The 27,155-nt window shown below is 39.2% G+C and overlaps 1 protein-coding gene across 14 annotated transcripts in view; it reads left to right on the plus strand.

Moving 5' to 3' along the window:
• Positions 1-27,155, plus strand: part of ADIPOR2 (adiponectin receptor 2) — a 102,904-nt gene that overhangs the window by 65,052 nt on the left and 10,697 nt on the right. For 10 of the 14 annotated variants that reach the window (XM_077952720.1, XM_077952718.1, XM_028828901.2 and 7 more), the window contains 2 exon segments: positions 3,117-3,373; positions 22,819-22,938. In XM_077952720.1, the coding sequence (XP_077808846.1) occupies positions 3,203-3,373; positions 22,819-22,938 (291 nt within the window). In that variant the 5' untranslated portion in view covers positions 3,117-3,202. 14 annotated transcript variants of the gene reach the window in all.

Raw genomic sequence — 27,155 nt, forward strand, 5'->3', positions numbered from 1 at the left:
TATTTCTTGTCATTTGATTTCTTTTTCTGAGATGAGGATTACAAAACAATTCTAACTAATAGAGCATTTCAGTTTTTCTTTTTCTTTTTTATTACGAGACAGGGTCTTTGCTTTGTTACTCAGGCTGGAGTGTAGTAATACCATTAGAGCTCAGTGCAGCCTTGAACTCCTGGGCTCAAGTGATCCTCCCACTTCAGCCTCTTGCGTAGCTAGGACTACAGCTACTACCTACGTGCCACCACACCCGGCTAATTAAAAAAAATTTTTTTTTTGGTGGAGGTGGGTCTCACTTTGTTGCCCAAGCTGGTTTTGAACTGCTGGGCTCAAGTGATCCTCCTGCCACAGCTACCCAAAGTGCTGGGATTACAGGTGTGAGCCACTGTGCCTGCCCGAGCATGCATTTATAGTCATAAATGAGCAACACTCCTCCATATATAGCTCCTGCTGATGAGAAGTTTGGTGTGGTGATATTTTTCTTTTCTTTTTTCTTTTTTCTTTTTAAGACGGAGTTGCCAGATTGGAGTGCAGTGGCGTGATCTTGGCTCACTGCAACCTCTGCCTCCCGGGTTTGAGTAGTTCTTCTGCCTCAACCTCCAGAGTAGCTGGGATTACAGGCACGTGCCACCACACCCAGCTAATTTCTTATATTTTTAGTAGAGACTGATTTTTTGTATTTTTAGTAGAGGGTTTCACCATGTTGGCCAGGACGGTCTAGATCTTCTGACCTTGTGATCCACCTGTCTTGGCCTCCCAAAGTGCTGGGATTACAGGCGTGAGCCACCGCTCCTGGCCTCTTTTTTTTTTTTTTTTGCTCACTGTAACCTCCACCTCCCGGAGTCAAGTGATCCTCTCACCTTGGCCTCCCTAAGTGCCAGGAGTACAGGCATGAGCCACTGTGCCTGACCTAGTGTGGTGATATTTCAAGAATACTTTACAAAGCTTTATTCTACTTGCTACAGCTTGAGCATCAAGATCCTGACTCTGTAGTTTTCTTGTGATGTAGACCAACTACCTTTAGGGTTCATTTTCTTATCTTTTACTCACCCCAGTCTTAATTTTGTTGCACAGTGGAAAGCACATGAACTTCGTGAGGTTCAGAAACTGGGTATAACACAGCTGCTTCTCTTTGAATCCTAATGACCTTGAATAAGTTATCCAATCTCTAATCCTCAAAATGGAGGATAATAATACCTCAGAGGGCTATATTTAAAGATGCTATGAAATACCACATGTAAATTATCTGGTAGAGAATTTACCTTTGTTTATTCTCAGTAAATGTTTACTGCCTCTGTTGATTCTCAGTAAATGTTTGCTGCCTCTCCCCTGAAACAAAATGAAATGGTGTGTGTGAATAGCTTTGTGAGCTTTAAATAATATAATTAAGTAGAAGGCATTATTAGTTCTGTTTCCTCTTTCAGAAATGGGCATTAATAACATGATTTATAATCTCAGTAGTATAATGTGCTTGGCCAGGTACATGCCCAGGTTTGGTATTCTTTAGATTTTTGTTTCTTCTTGCCCTACATACTTTGAAAGCCCTTCGAGAAATCCTGTAGCAAACTCACATGATTTGTGAAACCAACAGTTGACTAATTTTTACTCTAATTCTATGTCTTTGACTAATTCTTAGTCTGTGTATCCATATATATGAACACTAATCCACCTATTACCTTCTTTTTTATGGTGTCTAGGTTCTCCTACTTTGCCCTACTTCTCCTTTCCCCACTAAGAACTTTGAACCATATGGAATTTATTAGCTAGCATATACCCTGGTCTCTTCCTGTTTTGGTGTTTCTGGTTGGATTGACTGTAATAATCCTTAATTGGATATTCAACTAATTGTCTAAAATAAGCTTACGTCCGTGAGTTAAGAGGTAGAGTGCCAAGGACTTGAAAAGCTTGAACTCCTAAGACTTACTTGCTGCAGTCCAGTTTAGAGAGAAATTAATGATTTCTGAAAATATTCTTAGCACTTAAGAGCATTGAAATATTATCACATATTCATTAAACATTTGTATGCATAGCACTTTCTGGTAACCCAGATGGATGTAAAACATGTATGTTTTGGTCCTGAGTTTCTTCCTTCTAGGGTAGTCTAGTTAGAGTTCAGAATGACTCAAAAAAGTTGAAATGTAAGACATTAAACCTTTTGAATACAAAATATTATCGATAATATGTGCTTATAAATTTGAAGACTTTGTCCTATTTATTTATTATAAAGTGTGGTGAGTTTTGTTTTCTTTTACCTGTGAACTAGAAATAAAAATACCCTGTAGGGTCATTGTGATGTTTAAATGAGATTGGTTATGTAAAGCCCAGTTATAATATATAAACCTACATATATTCTTTCTAATATATACAATGAGTATTTAGAATTCTAATTTCTAATTGTATACTATTTTTTAAACAAGTAATATGATACATGGTAAAAAAAAAAAAAAACATGCAGACAGAGCAAAGTAACTATTCTTCTCACTTCAGACCTGAGGTTCTTCCCTGTGTTCTTCTGTACCAAGAGTATGGTTTTAAATATTTTTCATTGGCCGGGCGCGGTGGCTCAAGCCTGTAATCCCAGCACTTTGGGAGGCCGAGACGGGCGGATCACTAGGTCAGGAGATCGAGACCATCCTGGCGAACACGGTGAAACCCCGTCTCTACTAAAAAATACAAAAAAAAAACTAGCCGGGCGAGGCGGCAGGCGCCTGTAGTCCCAGCTACTCGGGAGGCTGAGGCAGGAGAATGGCGTGAACCCGGGGGGCGGAGCTTGCAGTGAGCTGAGATCCGGCCACTGCACTCCAGCCCAGGCGACAGAGCCAGACTCCGTCTCAAAAAAAAAAAAAATTTAATTAATTATTCTAGTATGTATACACTTACATATACTTATATATTTTTATAACATGTGAGTGGGAACATATTATTCATGTTGCCTTGTATCCTGTGTTTTTCATTTAAAAAAATATTTTTGGTTATCTTCCCGTCAACAAATATAGCTTTTGAATACATTATTTTTTTATTGTTATTGATTGCTGAATATTCTATCGTTTGGATATATAATAACTGGTATTTTTCCCCCAGCACTCCTTTAATGCATTTTTTAAAAACTTTCATCTTCTTAGGATCAACTTACTATCCTGAAGGTCCATTCTCCCAAGAAGAAGGGACAGAAAGACAGACCTGTTTGTAAGAAAGGCTTGGGTATCCCATGAACGAGCCAACAGAAAACCGATTGGGGTGCAGCAGGACTCCAGAGCCAGATGTAAGGCTCAGAAAAGGGCACCACCTGGATGGTACAAGGAGAGGTGATAATGACAGCCACCAAGGAGATTTGGAGCCCATTTTAGAGGCATCCGTTCTAACTTCCCATCATAAAAAAGTAAGTCAAATTGGAAGAATGGTAAACAAAGGAAAAAATCTGGAGGATGTGGCAGAGGGAGGATATGGGGAAAAAAAAAATGTGGGTCCATTGCTGAAGGGAGAATGGCGTGGTAAGAAGGAAACTTGCACATTTGTGTTTTTTTCTTCTGGATAACTTGAAGTCTTATTATTATTATTATTATTATTTTTTTTTTTTTATTATTATTACTATTGAGACGGAGTCTCGCTCTGTCACCCAGGCTGGAGTGCAGTGGCGCGATCTTGGCTTACTACAACCTCCGCCTCCCGGGTTCATGTGATTCTCCTGCCTCAGCCTCCTGAGTAACTGGGTACATGCCACCATGCCAGGCTAATTTTTGTAGCTTTAGTAGAGATGGGGTTTCGCCATCTTGGCCAGGCTGGTCTCGAACTCCTTACCTCAGGTATCCTCCCACCTCGGCCTCCCAAAATGCTGGGATTACAGGCGTGAGCCATCCTGCCTGGCCTCTTGTTCTTAAATTAGCTTAGATATTATTTGATTTTGATTTTATAGTTAATGTCTTTCTGCTGACTCTTTTTTTTTTTTTTTCCCCCTGGAGACAGAGTCTCACTCTGTCACCAGGCTGGAGTGCAGTGGCGCGATCTCGGCTCACTGCAACCTCTACCTCCCAGGTTGAAGCGATTCTCCTGCCTCAGCCTCCCGAGTAGCTGGGATTACAGGCACCCGCCACCATGCCCAGCTAATTTTTTGTATTTTTAGTAGAGACGGGGTTTCACCATGTTGGCCAGGATGGTCTCGATCTCAACCTCCTTATCCACCTGCCTCGACCTCCCAAAGTGCTGGGATTACAGGCGTGAACCACTGCGCCCGGCCTCTGCTGACTCTTAAAAGCATACTTACCCTGCTTTATCTTGTTGAAGGGAGAGGGCGTGTTCTATGGGTACCATATAATCTTTCGAATTTAACCATACTCTTTAGTTATGACGTTATCCGTTATTTTTGGAGAAATTCGAATTGCGTGTTGGAGCTACTTTTCCAGAAATTGTTTACCTCCAGTGTACACCTTGGGAGTCAGTAGAATTTCTGAAAGCTGAAGCAGATTTTACTCTTTCATTTCCTAGAGAAAAGAGCAACCTTTAGGCAGCTATACCTATAGAGCAGAAGTATCAGAAAGTCATAGTGACAGACGTTTTGCTATGTGCTTTGGAATTTCCAAATTATACAGCATGTGTTTAATGTTTTGTTACTAATACAGTGTTTCTCAAACTGTGGGTTGTACCTATTAGTGGGTTTTGAAATTAATTGTATTATAAAGTGTTAAAAATGTTTTTTAAAGATCAAAATAGAATAAAAGCATTGAAGTGTGTATATAGTAATACACATTTAAATTGTTATTTTAGTTATTTTAGTTTTAGTTATGTATATAAATAGGAATAATATATGAAATACATTTCTTACTATGGGTTGTGGTTAACATTTTGAAAGCCTCTACTTAGAACAGCAGCTTGGGGAAGAGTGTTTCGAGGTAGAGGAAACAAGCTAGTGCCGAGGTCCGAAGGTGGGAATATGCTTATCTTCCTTGCCTTCCCCCCTGCCTCCTACCATCACCTGCGCCTGCTTGTATCATCTTTCTCTTCTTTCATCTTCTCCTTTATTTTATTTTAATTTATTATTATTTTGAGATGGAGTCTCACTCTATCGCCCAGGCTGGAGTGCAGTGACACCATCTCGGCTCACTGCAACCTCCGCCTCCCACGTTCAAGTGATTCCCGTGTCTCAGCCTTCCGAGTAGCTGGGACTACAGACCTGCGCAACCACGTCCGACTGATTTTTGTATTTTAAGTAGAGATGGGGTTTCACCATGTTGGCCAGGCTGCTCTTGAACTCCTGATCTCAAGTGATCCGCCCACCTTGGCCCCACAAAGTGCTGGGATTACAGGCATGAGCCACTGTGCCCGGCCTTCTTTTTATTGTTTTGTTTTTTCTTTTCTTTTTTTTTTTTAAAGGAGCCAGTATAGTTAGAGCATGAGGAACTAGAGGGACGAGTGAAATGAGATGAGGTCAGTGGACCAGTCAGAGAACAGGTTATACAGGTTTATTGAAGGAATTTAAATTGTATTTGAATAAAATTGCCTGGCAAGTGGGCAGCTTTTGGGGTGTTTAAACATGGAGACATTTGTGTTTTTAAAAATATCACTGTGGTTGTGGAATGGATTATTTGAAGACAGAATAGAAGAGGGACCCAGGTGTTAGAATATAGATGAGAGATGATGTCACTTGAAACAGCATGGTGGGAGCAGCAGAAATGGAGGGAAATGGCTAGATTCTGGGTATATTTTGTGGGCCGAATCAACAAGACCTCCTGATGGATTAGCCGTAGAGTGAGGAAAATAGAGGAATCAAGGCTGATTCTCTGAGCTGAACTGAAATGGTAAAGCAAGAGGGAGAAGCGGGTTTAAAGTAGGGAAATCAAGAGCGGTGTTTTGGAAATGTGAGATTCGAGATTCTTATTAGATATCTTAGAAGAGATTGAGGAGGCAGTAACTGTATCACTATAAGATTTTTATGTACCACTGTTTCTTAACTATTTTTAAAACTGATACTGTTATTACGGGATCTAAGGAATTTTCAAGCTTGAAAGAATTTCAGGCTAGCCGATTTGAGATTTATAATGTCAATAAAATTCTGTTTATCATTCCACATTATTTTTAATTACGTACAAAGATCTAACATGTCACCCAGGGACCATTTCACCCACTGCTCTGTTTGGTCGCCAGTCTTTTGTCTCTCTTTTCGGCAATGGTTAGGCGGATATCCTTTCCTCAGGGAAGAGAAATCCGTGGTTTGTTGCCCTTGCCAATAACAAAAATGTTGGAAAGTTTAGTGGCAAAGCCATTGGCATCTTTCATGTGAACCACATCAAAAGATCCAGGGTGCCTTTCTCTGTTGGTCATCACACCAGTTCTTCCCAGGTTAGCACCTACAGTCACCATACACAGGTTACCAGTGTCAGACTTGATGAAATCGGTAATCTTGCCAGTCTCCAAATCAATCTGAATGGTATCCTTCACCTTGATGAGGGAATCAGGGTAGCAGATGGTGCCGAGCATCATGAGTCACCAGATGAGGGATTCCTTTTGTGCCCACAAAGATTTTTCTCACTTTGTATTTGGCCTCCTCAGGTGTAATAGGATGTACAGCAAAGCGATCCTTGGTGTCATAGATCAGACGGAAATTCTCTCCCGTCTTGTCAATGCTGATGACATCCATGAATCCAGCAGGGTAGGTTTTATCAGTTCAGACCTTGCCATCGATCTTAATGAACCTCTGCATGTAATCTTCTTTACTTCATCTCCTGTCAGGGCATACTTAAGTCTGTTCCTTAGGAAGATGATGGGAGTAACTCTCTCAGCTTGTGGGGACTAGTGGATGGACGAGGAGCAAACTCATGGGTCAGTTTATCCAGCATCTAATGCTTTGGAGCTGCTGCCCACTTCTGATGCTTCTCGGGACCATGCGCCATGGCTGCTTAGGCAAGGAAAGCAAAATATATTTTTAGAGTCCAGAACTTGCCCACCCAATCACTTTTGTGTCAGATTTACATTAATTGATTTTTCTGTGTGTTGTAATACTATATATTTTTGTTTACTGTCTTCACTGGTTGGAGTGTTATCTTCTGTAGATAATATTTGTGTTTGAATTTCACTAATAAGTAATTAGGTGGATGGGATTTTTCCCATCCTTATGAATGAACTCATTTATTGCCCTGAAAGCCTCTATTTGATTTTCGTTTAATCTTGAGCTAATGCAGAAGTTAGCAGTATGAACAAAAGAACCATTTTTTCTTTCATTTGTTTTAATAGATTTTTATATGAGGAGCCAAGGAATGAAAGGATCCATAGGTTGTGGAATATTAGAGCTGAAAAGGCCCTCCAGAGTCATCTTGTTTGCCTTCCTCAATTTACCAGTGAGGAAATTGTGTTTTTATTCCTAATGAAAATTTGTCTTGTGTGTGTTGTTTCTCTTTGGAGTTGAAGTTCCTTGCTGAAAAAGAGAATCTATATGCAGTACTGTCCCTTGCTGCCAATTTCATGGTTAATGTATAGTGCACATGGGAGCTAGAAAAGAAAGGGGATAGAGTTACAGAGAACTGCAGTTTTGAGACTGAAATAAAAGGCAAAATATTAGTATCTTAGTGATTTGAGGAGTTCTATGTACTGATTTTTTATTTGTGTTTGGAGAAAGGACTCATTTCTTTTTTTTTTTTTTTTTTTTTTGAGACGGAGTCTCGCGCTGTGTCACCCAGGCTGGAGTGCAGTGGTGCGATCTCGGCTCACTGCAAGCTCCGCCTCCCAGGTTCACGCCATTCTCCTGCCTCAGCCTCCGAGTAGCTGGGACTACAGGCGCCCGCCACCACGCCCGGCTAGTTTTTTGTATTTTTAGTAGAGACGGGGTTTCACCATGTTAGCCAGGATGGTCTTGATCTCCTGACCTCGTGATCCACCCGCCTCGGCCTCCCAAAGTGCTGGGATTACAGGCTTGAGCCACCGCGCCCGGCCAGGACTCATTTCTTAAAATTTTCGGTTTTGAAGTTGAAACATCTGGACTGTAGACTGCAGCCTTCTCAATAATTCTAGTAATACTTTAATTGTATCACTTTCATAGACATTATCTCATTTGCTTCTCAAAACTGTGCTCTGAAATAGAAAGAGCAGATATGATTTCTTTTTGAAAGTGGACGAAAATAGGATTTAGAAAGGTTAGTAATTTGCCCAAGGTAATGTGACAAAATGAGAGCATGTGCTGAGTCTTCTGACTGTGCTTTCTGCTGAACAAAGCTGCCTTTATGAGAATTGGCACCAGATTGACTTAATGTTTCTGAATTCCAAACTCAGTCCCTGAGTGTTTATATTGAACCTAGAGATTAGATTCAGTAGTTGGTCTTGTTTTTTGACAGAAGTTGTTGCAGACCTCATTTTCTGTTAGGCCAGGGTAATTTTGCATCTCAGATGCATTCTAACTTTGTAATGGGTTTTCTGTTTATTTGGAAAGCAAATAAAACGAATATATCATAGTACAGTCGTTCACATTCCTAACAATTTTGCATCATTTTCTTTGTTTTTTCCCCTTTTTTAGAAGATGCAGATCTTAACTAAATTTCTTAGGCTTCATTTAAAACATGATGGCAGCCCTTACGCTGTCTTAAGTTGTGGAGATTGGCATTCACATGCCAATCGTGAATAAGGATAAAAGCAAAATAGGAAAAGCACCAGGGGTGTCTCGTTTTTTATTAAGTGTAATTCTGAATTTATAAAGTAAGATTTAAGGTAATTATGTGCATTACAGACTGGTATCTTTTTGTACAAGTCTTTATTTACTGCCAAGTTTCTTTAAATCAATAAACCTATTAGGAGTGCCCACCTGATCACATATTGCCCTTTATAGAAAAGTACAAACGCCAGGATTTTATTCCAGGCCTGCTGAATCAGAATCTTTGGATCCTGGGTATATTTTTTTTGCTTCACAACTAAGATGCTCACTACTGTTTAAAAACCTCCTTTCTGGCCAGGCGCAGTGGCTCACACCTGTAATGCCAGCAATTTGGGAGGCCGAGGCAGGCAGATCACGAGGTCAGGAGTTTGAGACCAGCGTGTCCATCATGGTGAAACCCTGTGTCTACTAAAAATACAAAAATTAGCTGGGTGTGATGGCAGGCGCCTGTAATCCCAGCTACTCGGGAGGCTGAGGTAGGAGAATCGCTTGAACCTGGGAGGTGGAGGTTGCAGTGAACCGAGATCGCACTACTGCACTCCAGCCTGGGTGACAGGGTAAAACTCTGTCTCAGGGAAAACAAAACAAAACAAAACACCTCCTTCTGGTAGGAGATAGTTAAGGGAAAAAAAATAAAAATAATAATAATAAAAAACAGAAAAACAACCAAACCAGTCCCTATTTTTTATACTTACTTATTTTAAATAAGTATTTTATTTAAAATAGTTAATGTATTAAAAACTTCTTAGCAACATGCTTTGCAAAGAAATCTCAACACATTCTCTGAGGATTATTAGGAAAATGAAGTTAGATTTATTTACTGTTTGTTAAAGGAGAATATCACATTTACTCACAGTTGACTCTTAAAAATTTTTTTTGAGATAAATTTTACATACCATAAAATTAACACATTTAAAGTATACAATTCAATGGTTTTATTAGTCACAGGGTTGTACAACCATCACTTCAATCTAACTTTTTGACATTTTCATCATCCCCTAAAGAAAACCTTTAACCCATTTGCCATCACTTCCCATCTCTACCCCCAACCCTAGGCAACCTCTAGTCTACTTTCTGTTTCTATGGCTTTGTCTATTCTGGACTTTTTAATAAATGGAATTGTAAGACATGTGGTGTTTTGTATCTAGCTTCTTTTACTTAGCATAATGTTTTTAAGTTTCATCAATATTGTAGTATGTACCAATACTTCATTCCTTTTTATGACTGAATAATATTCCATTGTATGGATATACAGAGGTCCTTTCTTATTTGTGGTTTCACATTCTCTGGTTTCAGTTACCCCTGGGTCAACCGAGATCTGAAAATATTAAATGAAAAATTCAGAAATAATTTATAAGTTTTAAACTTTGTGCTGATCTGAGTGGTGTGATGAAGTCTCACACCTTCCTTGCCCTGTCCTGTCTTACCCAGGAAATGAATCATCCCTTTGTCCAGCATATCCACGCTGCAGATCGCTGGCTACTTACTTAGTAGCCATCTTGTTATAAGGTCACAGATCACAAGAAGCCTGAGTACAGTACGCTAAGATATTTTGAGTGAGAGAGCATATTCACATAACTTTTTTTTTTACAGTATATTGTTAAAATTGTTCTATTTTATTATTGGTTATTGTTAATCTCTTACTATACCTCATTTATAAATTAAACATTGTTATAGGTATGTATGTATAGGAAAAAACACAGCATATATAGGGTCCAGCGCTATCCATGATTTCAGGCATCCTCTGGGGTTCTTAGAACATATTTCCTGTGGATGGGGAAGCTACTGTACTATAGTTTATCTATCCAATAATGATTGATGGACACTTGGATTGTTTACACTTTTCGACTGTTGCGAATAATGTTGCTGTATCATTCATGTAAAAGCTTTTGTATGGATTTGTTTTCATTTCTGTTGGGTATATACTCAGGAGGGATTTTTCTGGATTATATGTTAACTCTGTGTTTAATATTTTGAGTGTTTTTCATAGCAGCTGCACCAGTTTATATTCCCACTAACAATGTGTGGGGGTTCCACTTTCTCCACACCCACACTAACTATTGTTACTATATTTTGAATATAAATGTCCTAGTGGGCGTGAAATGGTATTTCCTCGTAGTCAGTTAACTCTTGAGCTTTTGTCAAGAGACCTGCCTAGGTTAGCTTTGCTCAGGATTTTGAATATTAACCTCTTTGAGGAATTTGGAAATAGAAGCTAAATTCAAACTTACTATAAAACTCAAGTTGTGTCAATTTAACTTCAAATGGTCTTCTCATTGTCTGTTCTGCCATTACTTCAAGCCACCACCATCTTCCATCTGGAATACACCTGTCAGGACTTCTGTTTTGTTTCTTGTACTGTCCAGTATATTCTTCACACAGTTCCTAGAGAGAGCTCTTAAAAATGCAAAGTTTATTATGCCATTCCCATTTAAGAAATTCATTTGTTTCCCACTGCACTTTTGGTAAAATCCCAAATCCTTTCTATAACCTGTAGGATCCTGGGTGATCTCACTGCTACCCTATCTGTCCAACTTCATTTCAGGACATTCCTCTCCATGTTCATTGAGCAGCAACCGTATTGGCCTTATTTCAGTTTCTTAAACAGGCTGGGCTCTTTGCAGCTTCAGAGCCTTCAAACATGGCTCTTTCCTCTGCCCGGAGTGTTCTTACACCCACACCTCTGCCTAACTGCCGCTCCTCCTTCAGTATTCAGGTTAAGTTCTCTACCCCCACTTCATTCTGTATCAGGTTTCCCATTGTTATCTTTAATCACCTTTTATTTTCTGTTACAGTGCGTATCATGACATATATTTGTGTGACATATATTTATGTTTATAAACTTATAGATACAACATATTTTATAAATATTTTTAATTATTTAGTAATTGTTTTTGCTCGTAGACTCTTCAGTTCCATGGTGGTAAGAATCTTTTTGTTTTCCCCTGGTATCCTCAGAGTCTAACCTGATCTTTGAGTGGCATATAACAAACAGTTGTTGAATGAATTTATCAACAACAAATGTAAAGTTCTGTGTCTAAGTGGTTTCAAGTCGTTTCTTTAAAGAGATGTACAAAAGGAGCACATGGGGAGGTATACTATTTAGATGCTTAGGGAAGCTTAACTATTCTACTTCTTTAATCTTCGAGAGAATAAATGCATTCTTATCAGGAGAATAATGATAGTTCACTTTTATTGATCTTTTACAATGGATGAAGCAATTTTTGAGCTCTTTTGAATATATTATTCATTCCTACAGTAGCCTTATGGAATAGATATTATTAGAATCTGTTTTACAGATGAGGAAACTGAGGTTTCATGTGAATGTATGTGTATTGTACACCGGGACTCTTGTCCAGGGGGATGATATACTTTTTCTCTTCAGAGGGGCAGGATTTTCTTTTCATTGGTTTATTGTAAAAAGTGCGATATGGCAATTTCAATGGTTATTTGCCTTTAATACATTTTAAAGTACATTATTTCCATAGATGATCAGACTTGTGGAAAAAGAGACCCTGTGATAGGTGATAGTGATCCATTGTAGTTGTGGAACTGGCTCTCAAGTAACATTGAATAAATAAGTACCTGTGTGTACAGTTAGATTACGCTTACCTGTGCATAGGAATCCCTTCCTTATTTGAGGTGATGGAGAGGTTAGTCTCTTCGATTCCTTATGAAGCAGAATGGATTTTTAGAAAGAGTATTAGAAACTAAATACTTTGAAATTGAAATCTCTGCAGTAGGAATCTGTATTTGTCACAAGCTCCCCTATGTGATTGTGAGACACACTTAAAGATTGAGAGCCAATGATCACAATTTTCTTTTCATAATACATATATGTAAGTTCCAGACCAGCAGGAATTACATCAGGGTAAAGCTGGGCCTCGAGGAGCTGAGTGTTTCCTCTTTTGTAAATGCAGTATGTAATAGTATACCTCTTGTCTCACAGGATTGTAATGAGAATAACTTAGTGCATGTGAAGCAGCGGTAACACTGCCAGGTACAGAGAAGGCACTTAATAAATGTTAGATGTAGCATATCATTGGAGGTGTATATTTGGGTCAAAAAGAAAAGACTTCCTCTGTTATATCCAAAGGACAAAGTTAATCTCTCTTTATTTCTTTTTGTTTTTATTAGATTTGTATTTATCTTATAAAAAATAGATTGGTGGTTATCTGTCTCCACTCACTTGAACATGTTTATCCTCTGCATCCAAAGTAGTCCAGGAATGGCTGGACCTGATGGCTCACGCCTGTAATCCTAACAACTTTGAGAGGCTGAGGCAGGCAGATTGCTTGAGCCCAGGAGTTCGAGATCAGACTGGACAACATGGCGAAACCTTATCTCTACAAAGAATACAAAAATTACCCGGGCCTGGTGGCATGTACCTGTAGTCCCCAGCTACTTGGGAGGCTGAGATGGGAGAATCACTTGAGCCCAGGAATTTGAGGCTGCAGTGAGCCATGATTGTGCCACTGCATTCCAACCTTGGCAACAGAGGAAGACCCTGGCTCAAAACAGAAAATTACACAAATGTATATTCCAAGAATATTGTATTTGTGCAGTATTTAAGTAAAGAAATGAATGATTAAACCTGAGTTTTAGTCCTGGCTGTATTGCCAGCCAGATGTGTGACTTTGGCTAATTTTCTTGATTTCTTTGGGTTTCATTTTCCTTACATTAAAATGGAGATGTTTAACTGGGTGATAAACATCTAAGATTTTCTTATCCTCAAAATTTCTGTGGTCCCCGACACTATATTAATACTTTTTTGTAATGGGATAAAAAATGAGTGAGGGTCATAGTTTACTTTTTTCACAAATAATTCCAGTTAAGTATCTTTGCTTAAGCAGCCCTTTTAATGCCTTCTTTGATAACTTTTATCATGCCTGGTTTTATTTAGTGAAGCCATTTCTGTGGACTAGTAAATAATTTTGTAGGAAACAGTTTGGTAAAAGGAAAAAAGCAGGGTTTTGTACTCAGAGTGACCTGAATTTGTATCCCTGATCTCTTCTATATCATTATTTTTCAAACTTCTGCATAGGAGGATCCTTCAAAGAAAAACGACAAAAACCTTATTAAAGCATTACACACATACACACGTAGATATATCATAAGTGGATAGTTTGATAAACTTTTATAAACTAGACACTCCTGAATAACCAGCACTCCTGGAGGTTCCTTATTACCTCCTCATACTAACTGCCTATTCCCACTCCCTCAGAGGGAACCATTACCCTGACTTCTAATGGCATAGATTAATTTTGCTTCTTTTGTACTTTATCTCATTGTAATGATTCCATATATACTCTTGTATCTGGCTTCTTTTGCTCAGTATCATGTTTGTGAAATTCATCTGTATTTTCTGGGTATAGCTGTAGATTGTTCATTTGTATTGGTCTGTGGTATTTCTTTATGTTACTGTACCAATTTTTATTTTATTTATATGAAGGCAATCTGGGTTGTATCTAACTTGGGGCTATTATAAATAGTGTTGCTATGAACATTCCAGTACTTGCTTTTTAGTGAACAAATGTATACACTTCCATTAGCTACATACCTGTGAGTGGAATTACTGGGTTAGGAAGATGATCCCGTTCTCCCTTCAAACATCAGAAATATTTAACAGACCTCACTACATGATACTCACATTTTAAATATTAGTTTGAAAAAACTACATGATAGAAATTGGCGGCCGGGCGCGGTGGCTCAAGCCTGTAATCCCAGCACTTTGGGAGGCCGAGACGGGCGGATCACAAGGTCAGGAGATCGAGACCATCTTGGCTAACATGGTGAAACCCCGTCTCTACTAAAAATACAAAAAACTAGCCGGGCGAGGTGGCAGGCGCCTGTAGTCCCAGCTACTCGGGAGGCTGAGGCAGGAGAATGGCGTAAACCCGGGAGGCGGAGCTTGCAGTGAGCTGAGATCCGGCCACTGCACTCCAGCCTGGGCGACAGAGCGAGACTCCGTCTCCAAAAAAAAAAAAGAAATTGGCTATGAATTCAGTTCATCTTAAGTGAATTTGTATTGTGTAATTCACGGAGCACCTACATGTATTTTAAAGTAGTTATACCTGCTTTATGAATGAGACATTCAATCTACAGAAAACATTTAATGTGCGTATACACTTGCATAATATTTGAAGTAATTAGCCAAGAAAGGTGGTGGTGTTAGGTTGGGAATTAAGGTACTACTTAGAGCTGTGTACCTTTTCGTGGCTTCTATTTCTTCATTTACCATGCTTGATCTAGATTTCCACTTAATAAAATGGGAATAGAAATATACTCATTTCAGAAACTTGTTATGAAGGTTTGATTAATTTGTAAAAATCACTTAGTACAGTGTCTGGCATGTAGTGTATAATAAATAATAATTGTTACTCTGTCCTTCCTTTATAATAGTACTTGACTACTATAACTGTAGTAAATCCTGATAAACACATCTTGAAGTTATCCACATATCTCAGCCACCCTTGACTTCAACAACCTTTTCATAAAGGTGATTTCTAAATCTATCATCATAGTGCTGTCTTCTTTTTTTTCCCCTAGACCCTTCAAATGAGAAGTGTTTTCTTCTTTATTGGACTTTTAACCATTTCAAATTGAACTAATGTTAAACTAAGGTTAACTGTCCACTCCCCCACCAGCTTTTCCTTCTATTCTAACTTCCTAATCCTAATTTCTCTTAAATAATGCCAACTTTCTTTCACGTACTCAAACTTGGTTCCTAGACTGTCAAAGTGGCAGGGATCCCAAAAGTCATTTAGTTTAGTAGACACACGGATGCTTTTAATCCTTCTTCAAATGTTTTTAGTTTCTTTACCATGTGTTGGCACTTTGGACTTGAGAAGAGAAGACATAGTTTTTGCCCTTAAGCAGCATGTAGTTTAGTTGGAGAGACAGGTAAACCAGTATATTTGTGGTGAGTGCTGTGTGATTTTATGCACAGATTACTATGGTAGTAACTCCAGCTGCAAATGGATTTAGCTAAGAAAGGACTAAAGGACATTCTAGACGAAGGGAACAGCAGATGTGAAGATTCAGAAGCAAGATATAATGTGGTGCCTGTAGGGAATAGTAATAATAATAGCTAATGTTTATTGAGTACACACTGGCACATACTGATGTCTGAACCTGAAAAATGTCCAGCATAGTTGGAATGAAAGGTCAAGGTACAGTGGGGTGGAGGATGTGGTAGTAAGACAAGACAGCTAGGGCCTGAAATCTAGGTCTTTAGCCTCCTGGTCCAGTATTATACCATCATTCAAATTTTTTTTGAAATTTATATCAGTTTCAAATTTTGTGTAATGCGTACTGGTTGAAATGATTAGATCATTGCCTCTAGACCTCTGACCCTAAAGCCTGGACTCTTAACTATATTTGCTAAAGTGTATAGTTAGGAGGCATTCTGTAAGCTTTTGGACAAAAATATGGAGGCGTTTCAAACCAGGTTGTCCTAATCTTTGTATTTATGGCTCCCCTCTGCCTCCTGCTCCCTTTCTGAGCTTTCAAGATATTAGGTTGAATAAAGAGATCAGCCTTTATGGTTGTCCTACTTTTCCTCTGCTCCAGATTCTTCTTTATAAATTGGGAGATAAGGAAATTTTATTCATTCAACCTTCATATTCTGTTAAACTGGTTTACTTTAACCAAACTCAAGAATGCCACTATATAATAGTTTATTATAAGAAAACTAACTTGTAAATAGACTCTTGTCAGTCACTTCATTTTATTTTCATGGAGAAGTCTGCTTAAGAAATTCAATTAAGATTAGAGGCTGGGCGTGGTGGCTCACCCCTGTAATCCCAACTTCTCGGGAGGCTGAAGCAGGAGAATCGCTGGAACCCTGGAGGCAGAGGTTGCAGTGAGCCGAGAGAGCCGAGACCACGCCATCACACTCCAGCCTGGGGGGACAAGAGCGAGACTTCGTCTCAAAAAAAAAAAAAAAAAAAAAAAGATAGAATTGCTATTTGAGAATTTTTAAGAAACTGAGTGATTTTAAAGATCTTTTCCATCAAGCTTTGATGGAAGTCAGAGTACATATATTTCTAGGCAGGCCAGAATGAATATTCATGTAGACTACATATTGCAGTTATTCTTTTGGAGAATACTGGGTATATATCCATCAATACTTATTCTTCAGCTATCTTTTTTTATTTTTATTTTTGTGGATAGCTTTGTTTCCACAAACTTCTTTGTTTTCATTTGTTAGTAATATCAACTTGCTAATGCCCTTGGCACACATTTCCAGTTTCTAAAGTTAAGGCTGGCTTCAACCTGTCAACTTGGAAAAAGACCATAAAAATCACCTGTTGATCAAACTAAGCCAGGTTTATTATATACTTCACTAAGGGTGAACACTGCCTTAAAGAGTCCTAGAAGTATTTCAGAAAGAAAGTATTGGATATGGATATTTACAGGGTTTTGGGGTCTGGGTTCAAGTAGTTTAAGGAGATTTTACTTGGCCCTGTGCTAAGTTTGTGATAGAATTCTTGGATCAAGTCTTGATAAACAAATACTTATTTGATAAGTGAGCATGTTTGCCCAGTTGAGCAATTTATTATTCTAAGGATCGAATTGTGCAGTCTGTTGTTCAGTTGAATGAGTTTTTGAGAAATTCCTAAAGCTAATGATGAAGTTATTTACTGGTTTGCATTCTTACCTTCCTGGGCAATAATTTCCTAGAACAAATAATAAAGTTATGTTGATATAGGGGCCATAGATCTTAGTCCTCATAATTAAGCTATGTGAATGCAGAAGGTCTCAGTTCTAAATGACATTTATAAAGGCAGACAAATTTTAATCAAAGGTTTACTGTTTCCAGCCCTGGGTACTGTACCATTTCTTGACCTTTTTCGTCTAATTGTGGATGGTAGATAGTATCATGATTGGGAGTCTTTGTGGCACTTTGTGCACTTCCACTAACATTTAAATACATCATTTATGTTTTGCTACTTTCCTAAATGCACCTGAAGCTTTAGTTGAACTAGTAGTCTCTTTTTCTCAACATGATACTTTTGTTTTTCCCACTTGGTTATTTTCCTTTATCTCATCTTTGCAAAATTTTTATTCTTCATGCAGCTTTTCCTGAACCTTATCATTTCTATCTTTGAACTAGCTATACCTTTTTTTCCTATGATAGTTATTTATGTGGCTAATTTAGCACTTTATTAGATTGTAAGTTCATGGAAGATAGAGACTATGTTTTATTCATCTTATTTTTAATCATCTAATAAATGTTTGTTAAGCTGAATTACTCTGTTGAATTGAGTTAGGCCAAAACCAATAAATACCCAATAGGTTTGTGAATTATTTTCATATTAGGCTGATCTTAAAGATCTTTTATCTTTATCACTATGGTTCTGTCTTTCCAAAGGTAAAGTGTACTCTGGAAAATTCTCATTTTAGATTGCAGTTTGGACAGATCATCAAAGTCAAGTGTTACTATGTTTTGAAATACAGTCAGCAAAGTTCTCACAGATGGACTTTACTGAAAACAGATGGCGGGAGGGAAGAGATATTTCAAAATGTCTGTGTGCTCATTTCAAAGCATTGACCTCTACAAATTTAAATATAATAGTTATTCATGGAAAAAGCTGGAGAATTAAGTTTTATGCCTTTATTCTTGGCAGCTTTGGTTTTGTTTAATCTTTCTTTTTTTTTTTTTTTTTTTTTTTTGAGACGGAGTCTCGCTCTGTCGCCGGGGCTGGAGCGCAGTGGCCGGATCTCAGCTCACTGAAAGCTCCGCCTCCCGGGTTTACGCCATTCTCCTGCCTCAGCCTCCTGTGTAGCTGGGACTACAGGCGCCCGCCACCTCGCCCGGCTAGTTTTTTTGTATTTTTTTTAGTAGAGACGGGGTTTCACCGTGTTCGCCAGGATGGTCTCGATCTCCTGACCTCGTGATCCGCCCGTCTCGGCCTCCCAAAGTGCTGGGATTACAGGCTTGAGCCACCGCGCCCGGCCTAATCTTTCACAATGTCGTGTATCTTGTCATAATTTTGTTGAGGGTATGTGGTAAGGAGTATGACAACAGAAGCAGAACATAGCATGTATGTGATCATTGAATATAGATACAATTTATTCAGAAATATCTTTGGGTACTGTGGTTTGGTGGCTGTTGGATGGAAGTTAGAAATAGTAATTTCACTCATAATAGTCATTTGGACTTAATATTGGAAGACAGAGACTGTTTTAAATATAGTGGTTGCATAGTCTTTCCAAGCCGTCAGTATGTGACATACGGTATACTCTAGGGAAAGTATTTTTTATCCTGTGTTTTAGCCAGTGTGTAACTCTGCCACTGTATTCCTACTTTATCCTCTCTCTAACCCAGGGAACTGCATTTACCACCACCCACACCATGTGGATACCTCGTTAGCAACTCCATAATACTTGAACACAATAAATAGTTAATTATGGTCTAGTATTTTAATTTATCCTTTGAGAACATATTTGTGAATATTCCGTTATACAAGGGTGAGAATTGGTCATAATACTTGGTAAATCAACAGATTTATTAATACTTTGCCCTTCTGAAGGAAATATTTTCGTTTTGTTTGTTTCTCTTGTTGCCCAGGCTGGAGTGCAGTGGCACGATCTCGGCTCACTGCAACCCCCACCTCCTGGGTTCAAGCGATTCTCCTGTCTCAGGCCTCCTGAGTAGCTGGGATTACAGGTGCGTGCCACCTCACCTGGCTAATTCTTGTATTTTTAGTAGAGATGGGATTTCACCATGTTGGCTAGGCAGGTCTCAACATCCTGACCTCAGGTGGTGCACCCGCCTTGGCCTCCCAAAGTGCTGGGATTACAGGCGTAAACCACTGTGCCTGGCCGGAAATAATTCTTTTATAAAGATTCTGAATCTTGCTCACATATTGGGATGGATGGAAATATTTATTTTTACTAAAGTCTTTTTTTTTTTTTTTTTTTTTTGAGACAGAGTGTAGCTCTGTTGCCCAGGCTGGAATGCAGTGGCCCGATCACAGCTCATTGCAACCTTGACCTCCTGGGGCTCAAGGAGTCTTCCCCTGAGCTTCTTGAGTAGCTGGGAGTGCAAACAGCCACACAACACCACTCCTGGCTAATTTTTATATTTTTTGTGGAGATGGGGTTTTACCATGTTGCCCAGGCTGGTCTCGAGATCCTGGGCTCAAGCCATCCTCCTGTCTTGGCTGCTATCAGTAGTCCTGTATGTAATCAGTTGCATTTAGCCTGATAATCAAAATTACTGATTGTGAGTAAGCGCATTGATTACTTACTGAATCATATTGATTCAGAGTGCAATTTCATCAGGTTTTACTTAATGGTAGTATACATTAACCATATTGTGTTTTATGTGCATATTTGTAGTTTTGAAACTGCTGACAATAATTTGCATGAGAATAAAGACTGTTTCTGTTTCTTTGTGAAGAATCAAATACCCGTTGAATATGCATAAATATTTGAGCTATTTTATATAACATATAATTTTATATTTTAAAATCGGTCTGCTATAATCGTTTCAAGCTATTGCCCGTTTTCAGGTTTTATATAATTTTAATGGAATTTTATCATTTTAATTTCATGTTTAATTAGGCACAGCCCTCATTAATCTGTTGTTGAAAGTCTTCTAGAGCATTTATTAATTTAGCCATCATGTAAGTATGTTCCGGAAGCCATGGGGAAGAAGATAGACACTTAAAATCTAGTTTAGGAAATGATACACTAAAAATGTAAAATTCTATTAAACATTAAATAAAACAGTATAAATCAATAAAAGCCGTAATCAGATATTACTGTCAAATGAGAGGCACAGACTTAAGTGCTAAAGAAATCAGAAGAAGAAGTCAGAAGAAGAAACAGAAGTCAGAAGAAGCAACTGCTGTGGATTAGATAGGTTATGCAGTCTCTAGTGAAAATTGGTTCTTGGTGGGGTGGGCGGTGAAAAACTATTAAATACTACTATGGTTTGTAACCCCCCATAGGGCCACAGTACATAGATAGTATATCTGTGTTATTAAAATTCATGGGGATTAAGAAAGCAATCTAAAAATGTCCCAGGGCTGGGTGCAGTGGCTCATACCTATAATCCCAATATATTTGGAAGCTGAGGCAGGAGGATTGCTTGAGGCCAGGAGTTCAAGACCAGCCTGAGCAACATAGACCTCGTCTCTACACACACATAAACACATGTGCACACACAGACACAGTGGTGCATACCTGTAGTGCACGCTGCACACACATGTGCCCACGGTGGTGCACACACACACACGTGTGCACAGTGGTGCACACCTGTAGCCTCAGCTGTTCAGGAGGCTGAGGTGGAGGATTGCTTGAGCCCAGGAGCTTGAGGCTGCAGTGAGCCATGATTGCACCACTGTACTCCAGGAGCCTGGGTGACAGAGCAAGACCCTGTCCCCTGTCTCAAAGAGAGAGAGGAAAAAAAAAAAAAATGTCCCGGGCTTGGGGGTAGCAGTAATGAAAGAAAGGTTGAAGAACACGAGTTTGGGATAGTTAAAGAAGGGTTTTATTTATTTATTTATTTTTTTTTTTGAGACAGAGTCTCGCTTAGTCACCCAGGCTGGAGTGCAGTGGCGCGATCTCGGCTCACTGCAAGCTCCACCTCCCGGGTTCACGCCATTCTCCTGCCTCAGCCTCCCGAGTAGCTGGGACTACAGGCACCCGCCGCCTCGCCCGGCTAATTTTTTGCATTTTTTTTAGTAGAGACAGGGTTTCACCGTGTTAGCCAGGATGGTCTCGATCTCCTGACCTCGTGATCCGCCCGCCTTGGCCTCCCAAAGTGCTGGGATTACAGGCGTGAGCCACCGGGCCCGGCCTAAAGAAGGGTTTTAAATAGCAACTATGAAGGTTAGTCATTGAAGGATAGATAGTACTTTTTAGATAAGCAAAGATGGGGAGGTTATTTTATTCAAGATGGTTTTCTTGGAGGTTATATGTTTTTATAAAATCAGACTGGGTATGTAACATGTCTCACATGCCACATCATAGCCTCTAGTGTCTTATAAACTGGAGAACAGGAAAATTAAAATCTCAGAATTTCCTTTTAAACAAGATAAAATGTAAAGTGTTGTAGTAGATTACCCATTGCCTCTGTGTTCATTGTTACCAATTAGTTTTTCGATTAGAGGTGGAGGATTCATTCATTTCTTTGTGCAGTGATGCTAGCAGTACTGTTTGTCTAGACAGACTCTTGGTTAGGTAGGGAATTGTGGTTCTCTTGTGTTGTCTTATTCATTGAGTTAAAGAATTATAGAATTTTTTAGAGATGTAGAAGACTGTAGAGATTGTTTAAACTCCTCCCTTGATATATAGGGAGAAAATGGACCTGCAGTGAGGATCCGTTGATGTTAGTGGTAGAGCGGGCCTCACCACTTTGGTCTCCTGACTTCCAGTCTGCTGCCCTTCTTCTCACAATATCATTTTATCTAAACCAGTATGAACCTTGGTCTGGAGGCAGAAATTTTAATTTTAGTAATTTATCTCTTTAGACCATACCGGATTGTCACTTCTTTTTCCATTTGCCTATACAGATCAGTCATTTTCTTCAGAATGTGGGAAGGCAATGGGTTTTGGAGTTTGACTTTTCCACTTCAGCTTTAACCTTGGACAACTTATTTAACCTCTTTGCCTAATGCTCTTAATATGTTAAATGGGAATGAGAATACTTAATAAGGCGGTTGTTAGGATTAAGTTAGATGACCTATATATAAAGCCTTTTCCTCTGTGTTGGATATATTTTTTTAAAAATTTGTTATATGTTTTTCTCTCCTTTTTCTCTCTGCCACTAGAGTACTTACCACATTGTGTATCACAGTTATTTATTTCATGTGTCCCAGGTGCGAGTCTTGGAGGTTTTCCCCTCAGTAATTTCTCAATTTTATGTAATATTATTATGGTTCTATGACATAATTCTTAAAAAACAAACCAGTAAAGCCAGGAATTTGCTACTGAAACAAACACAGAGATGCTGCTATAGTAGACAGTTAATTCATCTGTCAGAGAAGAATTGAGTACTAGAGTTCATTTTTAATACTAATAATTCTATAATAAACTGACTTACTATATTGTTGATTCTTGTCTAAGGCCTTGTTTTAACCTTAAGAATTTCATTATAATTCTGCAAGGGAAATGTATTGATTGTGTCATTTGGCTCCCAGTCTCTGTCCTTGACTGTTTCTGTGATTGCCTTGCAGAGCTCTGAGGAACATGAGTGCCGTGATGAAGCTCCTCAGGAAGATGAGGGGTTTATGGGCATGTCCCCTCTCTTGCAAGCCCATCATGCTATGGAAAAAATGGAAGAATTTGTTTGTAAGGTAAGAGTGCAGTTTCTTGTCATTGTCATGCTATGTATTTAGCCCTTCCCAAACAGAAACCTTTAGAGAGAGTGGTAGTACAGTAGCCTTTGGTTTGCTTTGGGGAAGATTTGTGGCAAGATGGGGACAGAGGTGGTCTTGGGACTCTAATCTTGTTGAAGACACAATACATTTGTTGGCTTGGAGTAGCCATGATAAAGCTCTGATAAAACTAGGATATCCAGCTTTGAAACAAATATTTCCTAATGTAGATTAAGAGAGTAAATGTCTTATTGGTGGTTTAGACAAACAGAATGAAACATAATCAGAAGTGGTTGACGCCTGGAGATACGAAAATGCCCTCCTCAGGTCCCTTAAATTTCTTCTGCTGACTGACTGCAATGGCAAATGTACTGTTCTTTCTAGGGATTTTAGGAATTCTGAGTAATCAGGCTACTCTTGAGAGAGAAATTTTCCAGTTTTCATGTACATCTGGTATTTTCAGTTCAGCTGGTATATATTCTGTCTCTAAGGTTTTTCTTCCAGTCCATTGTCTGATTCCCTAGGACCTATTGTGGGATTCTCTTTTTTTTTTTTTCTAAAATAGTAATTAGAATTGTGTTTGCCTGCTTAGAGAAAATAGACACACTGGTAAACTTGTAGGTACTTGATCAATCAGATCAATAAGGGCCCTGGCAGGTAGAATCTAATTAACATAAGTCAGTCTGTCTGTGTGTATATAAATTGATTTATTAAACATTTTTGGAGAACTACTATTTAGAGAGAAATTTTTGTGACACTTAGCTTTTCATGGCTTTTATGAAACCAAAACTTTTTATGCATATGGTCTTAGATACAGGAGACTATAGATTTTCTTACATTCACAATAATGCTGGAAATAATTGGGATCAGTGGACTTAGAATACTATCACTTTGGACCAGGGTATGAAAAGAGAACATTATGATCTGAACATAGACATCCTTTCCAAGACTAAGGGTCCAGTGGGTTTTCAGGGGGAGTTTAAACATTTATGGGTCTGAAATAGAAAATTTTAGCCAGTTTGAAAATGAGTGAAGAAACTGAACAAAACAATAGATTCATTCTAGTGATCACTGTCTCAGGAGAATTAGCACAAAGGGATACAAAAGATTATTTTGTTTTTAAAATGAAAATTTGGTGTGAAGAAATCTCTCAAAGTTGGCAAATTTAGTATCTGGGCCATTAGGAAATTTTAATATTTAGAGATCAGCGGGTACTGTAGCTGACTTAACTGCCTTTTTGTCCTCCCTTTCTGAACAGAGAGCAAAGAATAAAGCAACTAAAACTCTAAATTAAACAGTGAATCGGAGAATAAATAGGGCAGGACATTTGTTTGCTACAGACTATGATCTTCTGAAGAAAAAGGAGTGTTGTAAATATCCCTTAGCAGTTTGTTTATGACAGCAGAATGAAGAGGCATCCTGTTAAACAGTGTTGTCTGGTGTGGGTCTACCCTGCCATGGCAGTGCAACTGACCACACTTGAAAACCAGCCATGTCTAGTGGTACAGGGATTCTATTTCTTGGATTGGAAGCGAGTAAACAGAGACAGTTTAATATGAAATGTGCTGTGATCTTGGTCACTCTTTTTTCCCCTAGACTTCAGTTTTTGCTATTTTACCAGGATAACCAGGTCCATGTGGGAATAGGATGTGTGCTACGGGCAGTTTATTTGTTTTTGAAATTTATTTATTTTTGAGTCTCACTCTGTCGCAAGGCTGGAGTGCAGTGGTACAATCTCCACTCACTGCAACCTCCGACTCCCGGGTTCAAGTGTTTATCCTGCCTCAGCCTCCTGAGTAGCTGGAATTACAGGCATGCGCTACCATGCCCGGCTAATTTTTGTACTTTTAGTAGAGATGGGGTTTCACCATGTTGGCCAGGATGGTCTCGATCTCCTGACCTCGTGATCCGCCCACCTCGGCCTCCTATAGTGCTGGGATTACAGGTGTGAGTCATTGTGCCCGGCTGTTTTTTAAAGAAATGTTTCTGTGCACTTTATGGTCTAATATACCCACATACCCAGTGGATTATTGCTAAGATATTTGAAGGTAGGTAGTGTCTTTGTCAAGCTTATAAATAAATATGTCTTTGGTTAAGCTGTGATCTTATTCTTTTATTCTAGGGGGTAAAAGAGGATATACCTATTTGTGTTGGAATTTGGCTGACTATATATGACTCCAAGTTGAGAATGAGGGTGCAGTGTCTGTTGAGTGTGTCACTAATTGCAGTGTAATTAAGAAAGTATAGCTCCTTGTCTCAGTATTTAGACCACTAGAACATTTGTTTAGAAATAACAGGGAAAATCACTCTGAAATTATATGCATATATAACCAGTAAGAAACTCACATATTCTTTTTGAATGTAAAAAGGGAACATATGACTCTTTTGTCTATGTGGGGTAGCAGAGTAGCACTTTGGATACAGCAGAGCTGTGTGCACATTGTGAATTGCCTTGAAGATGTAAGGATTGATTTCTATCTTCCTCTCCCTCTCAGAAAATAAAATGCCCCCAAAGTGAGGTAATAGCAACATTTTGTAAGGCTAATCTCAACAATAGTGGTCTTTTCCCAAATTCAAATTTGATGCAAAAAATTCAGTATCTTGGTCTGTCTCTGACACTAAAAGAAGCAGACTGCAGAGGCTGACAGACTTCCAACAGTTCCAACAGAAGGGATACTGGATCCCTGACTCCCTTTCTCTCCTTCTCTCCATAAAGTCCTGTGGAAGATCTTACACAGCTACTTTTGTAAGTGGTAGTACTATTAGCAGCAGATGTTAAAAGTAAAGATTAGTCTTTTGGCATTATTTTATTTTATCGTATGTTAGGAGCAAGCATAGAATAGCCAGATTTGCACCAGTAACCATAGACCCCAAGTTTTGAGTTGGAAGGGGAGGAAGGAGAGGTTATGTATGGCTGGGGGCAGGAAGAACAGGGAAGAGGCGGGGGGGCTAGTTTGGATAGAGTGTTAAGAGGGACACATCTGTTCTTAAACTGTTAGTCCTCACTTCCTTCGGAGGTAGAGATGTTACACAGAGGATTAGTTCTTTTACAAGTGTCTGTAAGGAAGTAAGAGAGCAGAGAACAAGAAACAGGTTGTGGATCAGAAGGAATGGGCACAGTAGCTGGGAGTAAGTGGCAGTCTTTCCACAGCGTAGAGAGAGCACCAAGTTTCTGTGGCTTACCCATATTGTCACAAGACCCCTGTAGTGGGTAGGGTGGAGGTCATTGTCTGAAGGTGAATCTTGCTGATTTGTAGCCTGGATTCTTGCTTTATAGGATAATAGACTGGAAGAACTGCTCAGCCCACATTAGCTGGAAGATAGACTCTGTGCCTGCCATTTTTCCTTGCATCCTTCTGTCTAGCAGAAGCAAGTTAGTCAAGATTAAGTGGTCCTTGTGGTGTGAGCTCTTGGGGCTATGAGACATTAAAAGAAGCAGAGTGCAGAGGATGACAGACTTCCTACAGAGGGGATATCAGACTCCTGATCCCTTTTCCTCTAGAATCTGATGCGGGAGGGACCATGAGGAAAAGGGAGGAAAGGGCGCTGAGGGACTGAAGGGGCAGTTTAGGGCTGAGCTTCTTTACCATCTCTCTGCAGCACGAGCAGGAAGATGGATTAGACACTAACTGTCCCACAGGAGATAGCCCTTGGGGATAGTCATATACTGTCTTTGGAGTAGATGCGAGGAATTACTAACTAATTCATGAAATGCTTTGTGTCATTTTGTTTGATCTTCATGATTTCCTCATGAAGTAACTGAAGCACTATTTTACAAATGAAGGAACTTCAGGTTGGAAGTTTTATAATTAATTAAAGGCCGAGCGCGGTGGCTCACGCCTGTAATCCCAGCACTTTGGGAGGCCGAGGCGGGCGGATCACAAGGTCAGGAGATCGAGACCACGGTGAAACCCCGTCTCTACTAAAAAAATACAAAAAATTAGCCGGGCGCGGTGGTGGGCACCTGTAGTCCCAGCTACTCAGGAGGCCGAGGCAGGAGAATGGTGTGAACCCGGGAGGCGGAGTTTGCAGTGAGCCGAGATCGCACCACTGCACTCCAGCCTGGGCGACAGAGCGAGACTCCATCTCAAAAAAAAAAAAAAAAATTAATTAACTCTCATATAGCTAGTTAATGCCAGGGATCCACAATTTTCTGACTCCTGTGCTCTTTCTTTTCTGCTTCATCATATTTGTGT

Source organism: Macaca mulatta, chromosome 11 (assembly GCF_049350105.2).
Source record: "Macaca mulatta isolate MMU2019108-1 chromosome 11, T2T-MMU8v2.0, whole genome shotgun sequence".
NCBI lineage: Eukaryota > Metazoa > Chordata > Mammalia > Primates > Cercopithecidae > Macaca > Macaca mulatta.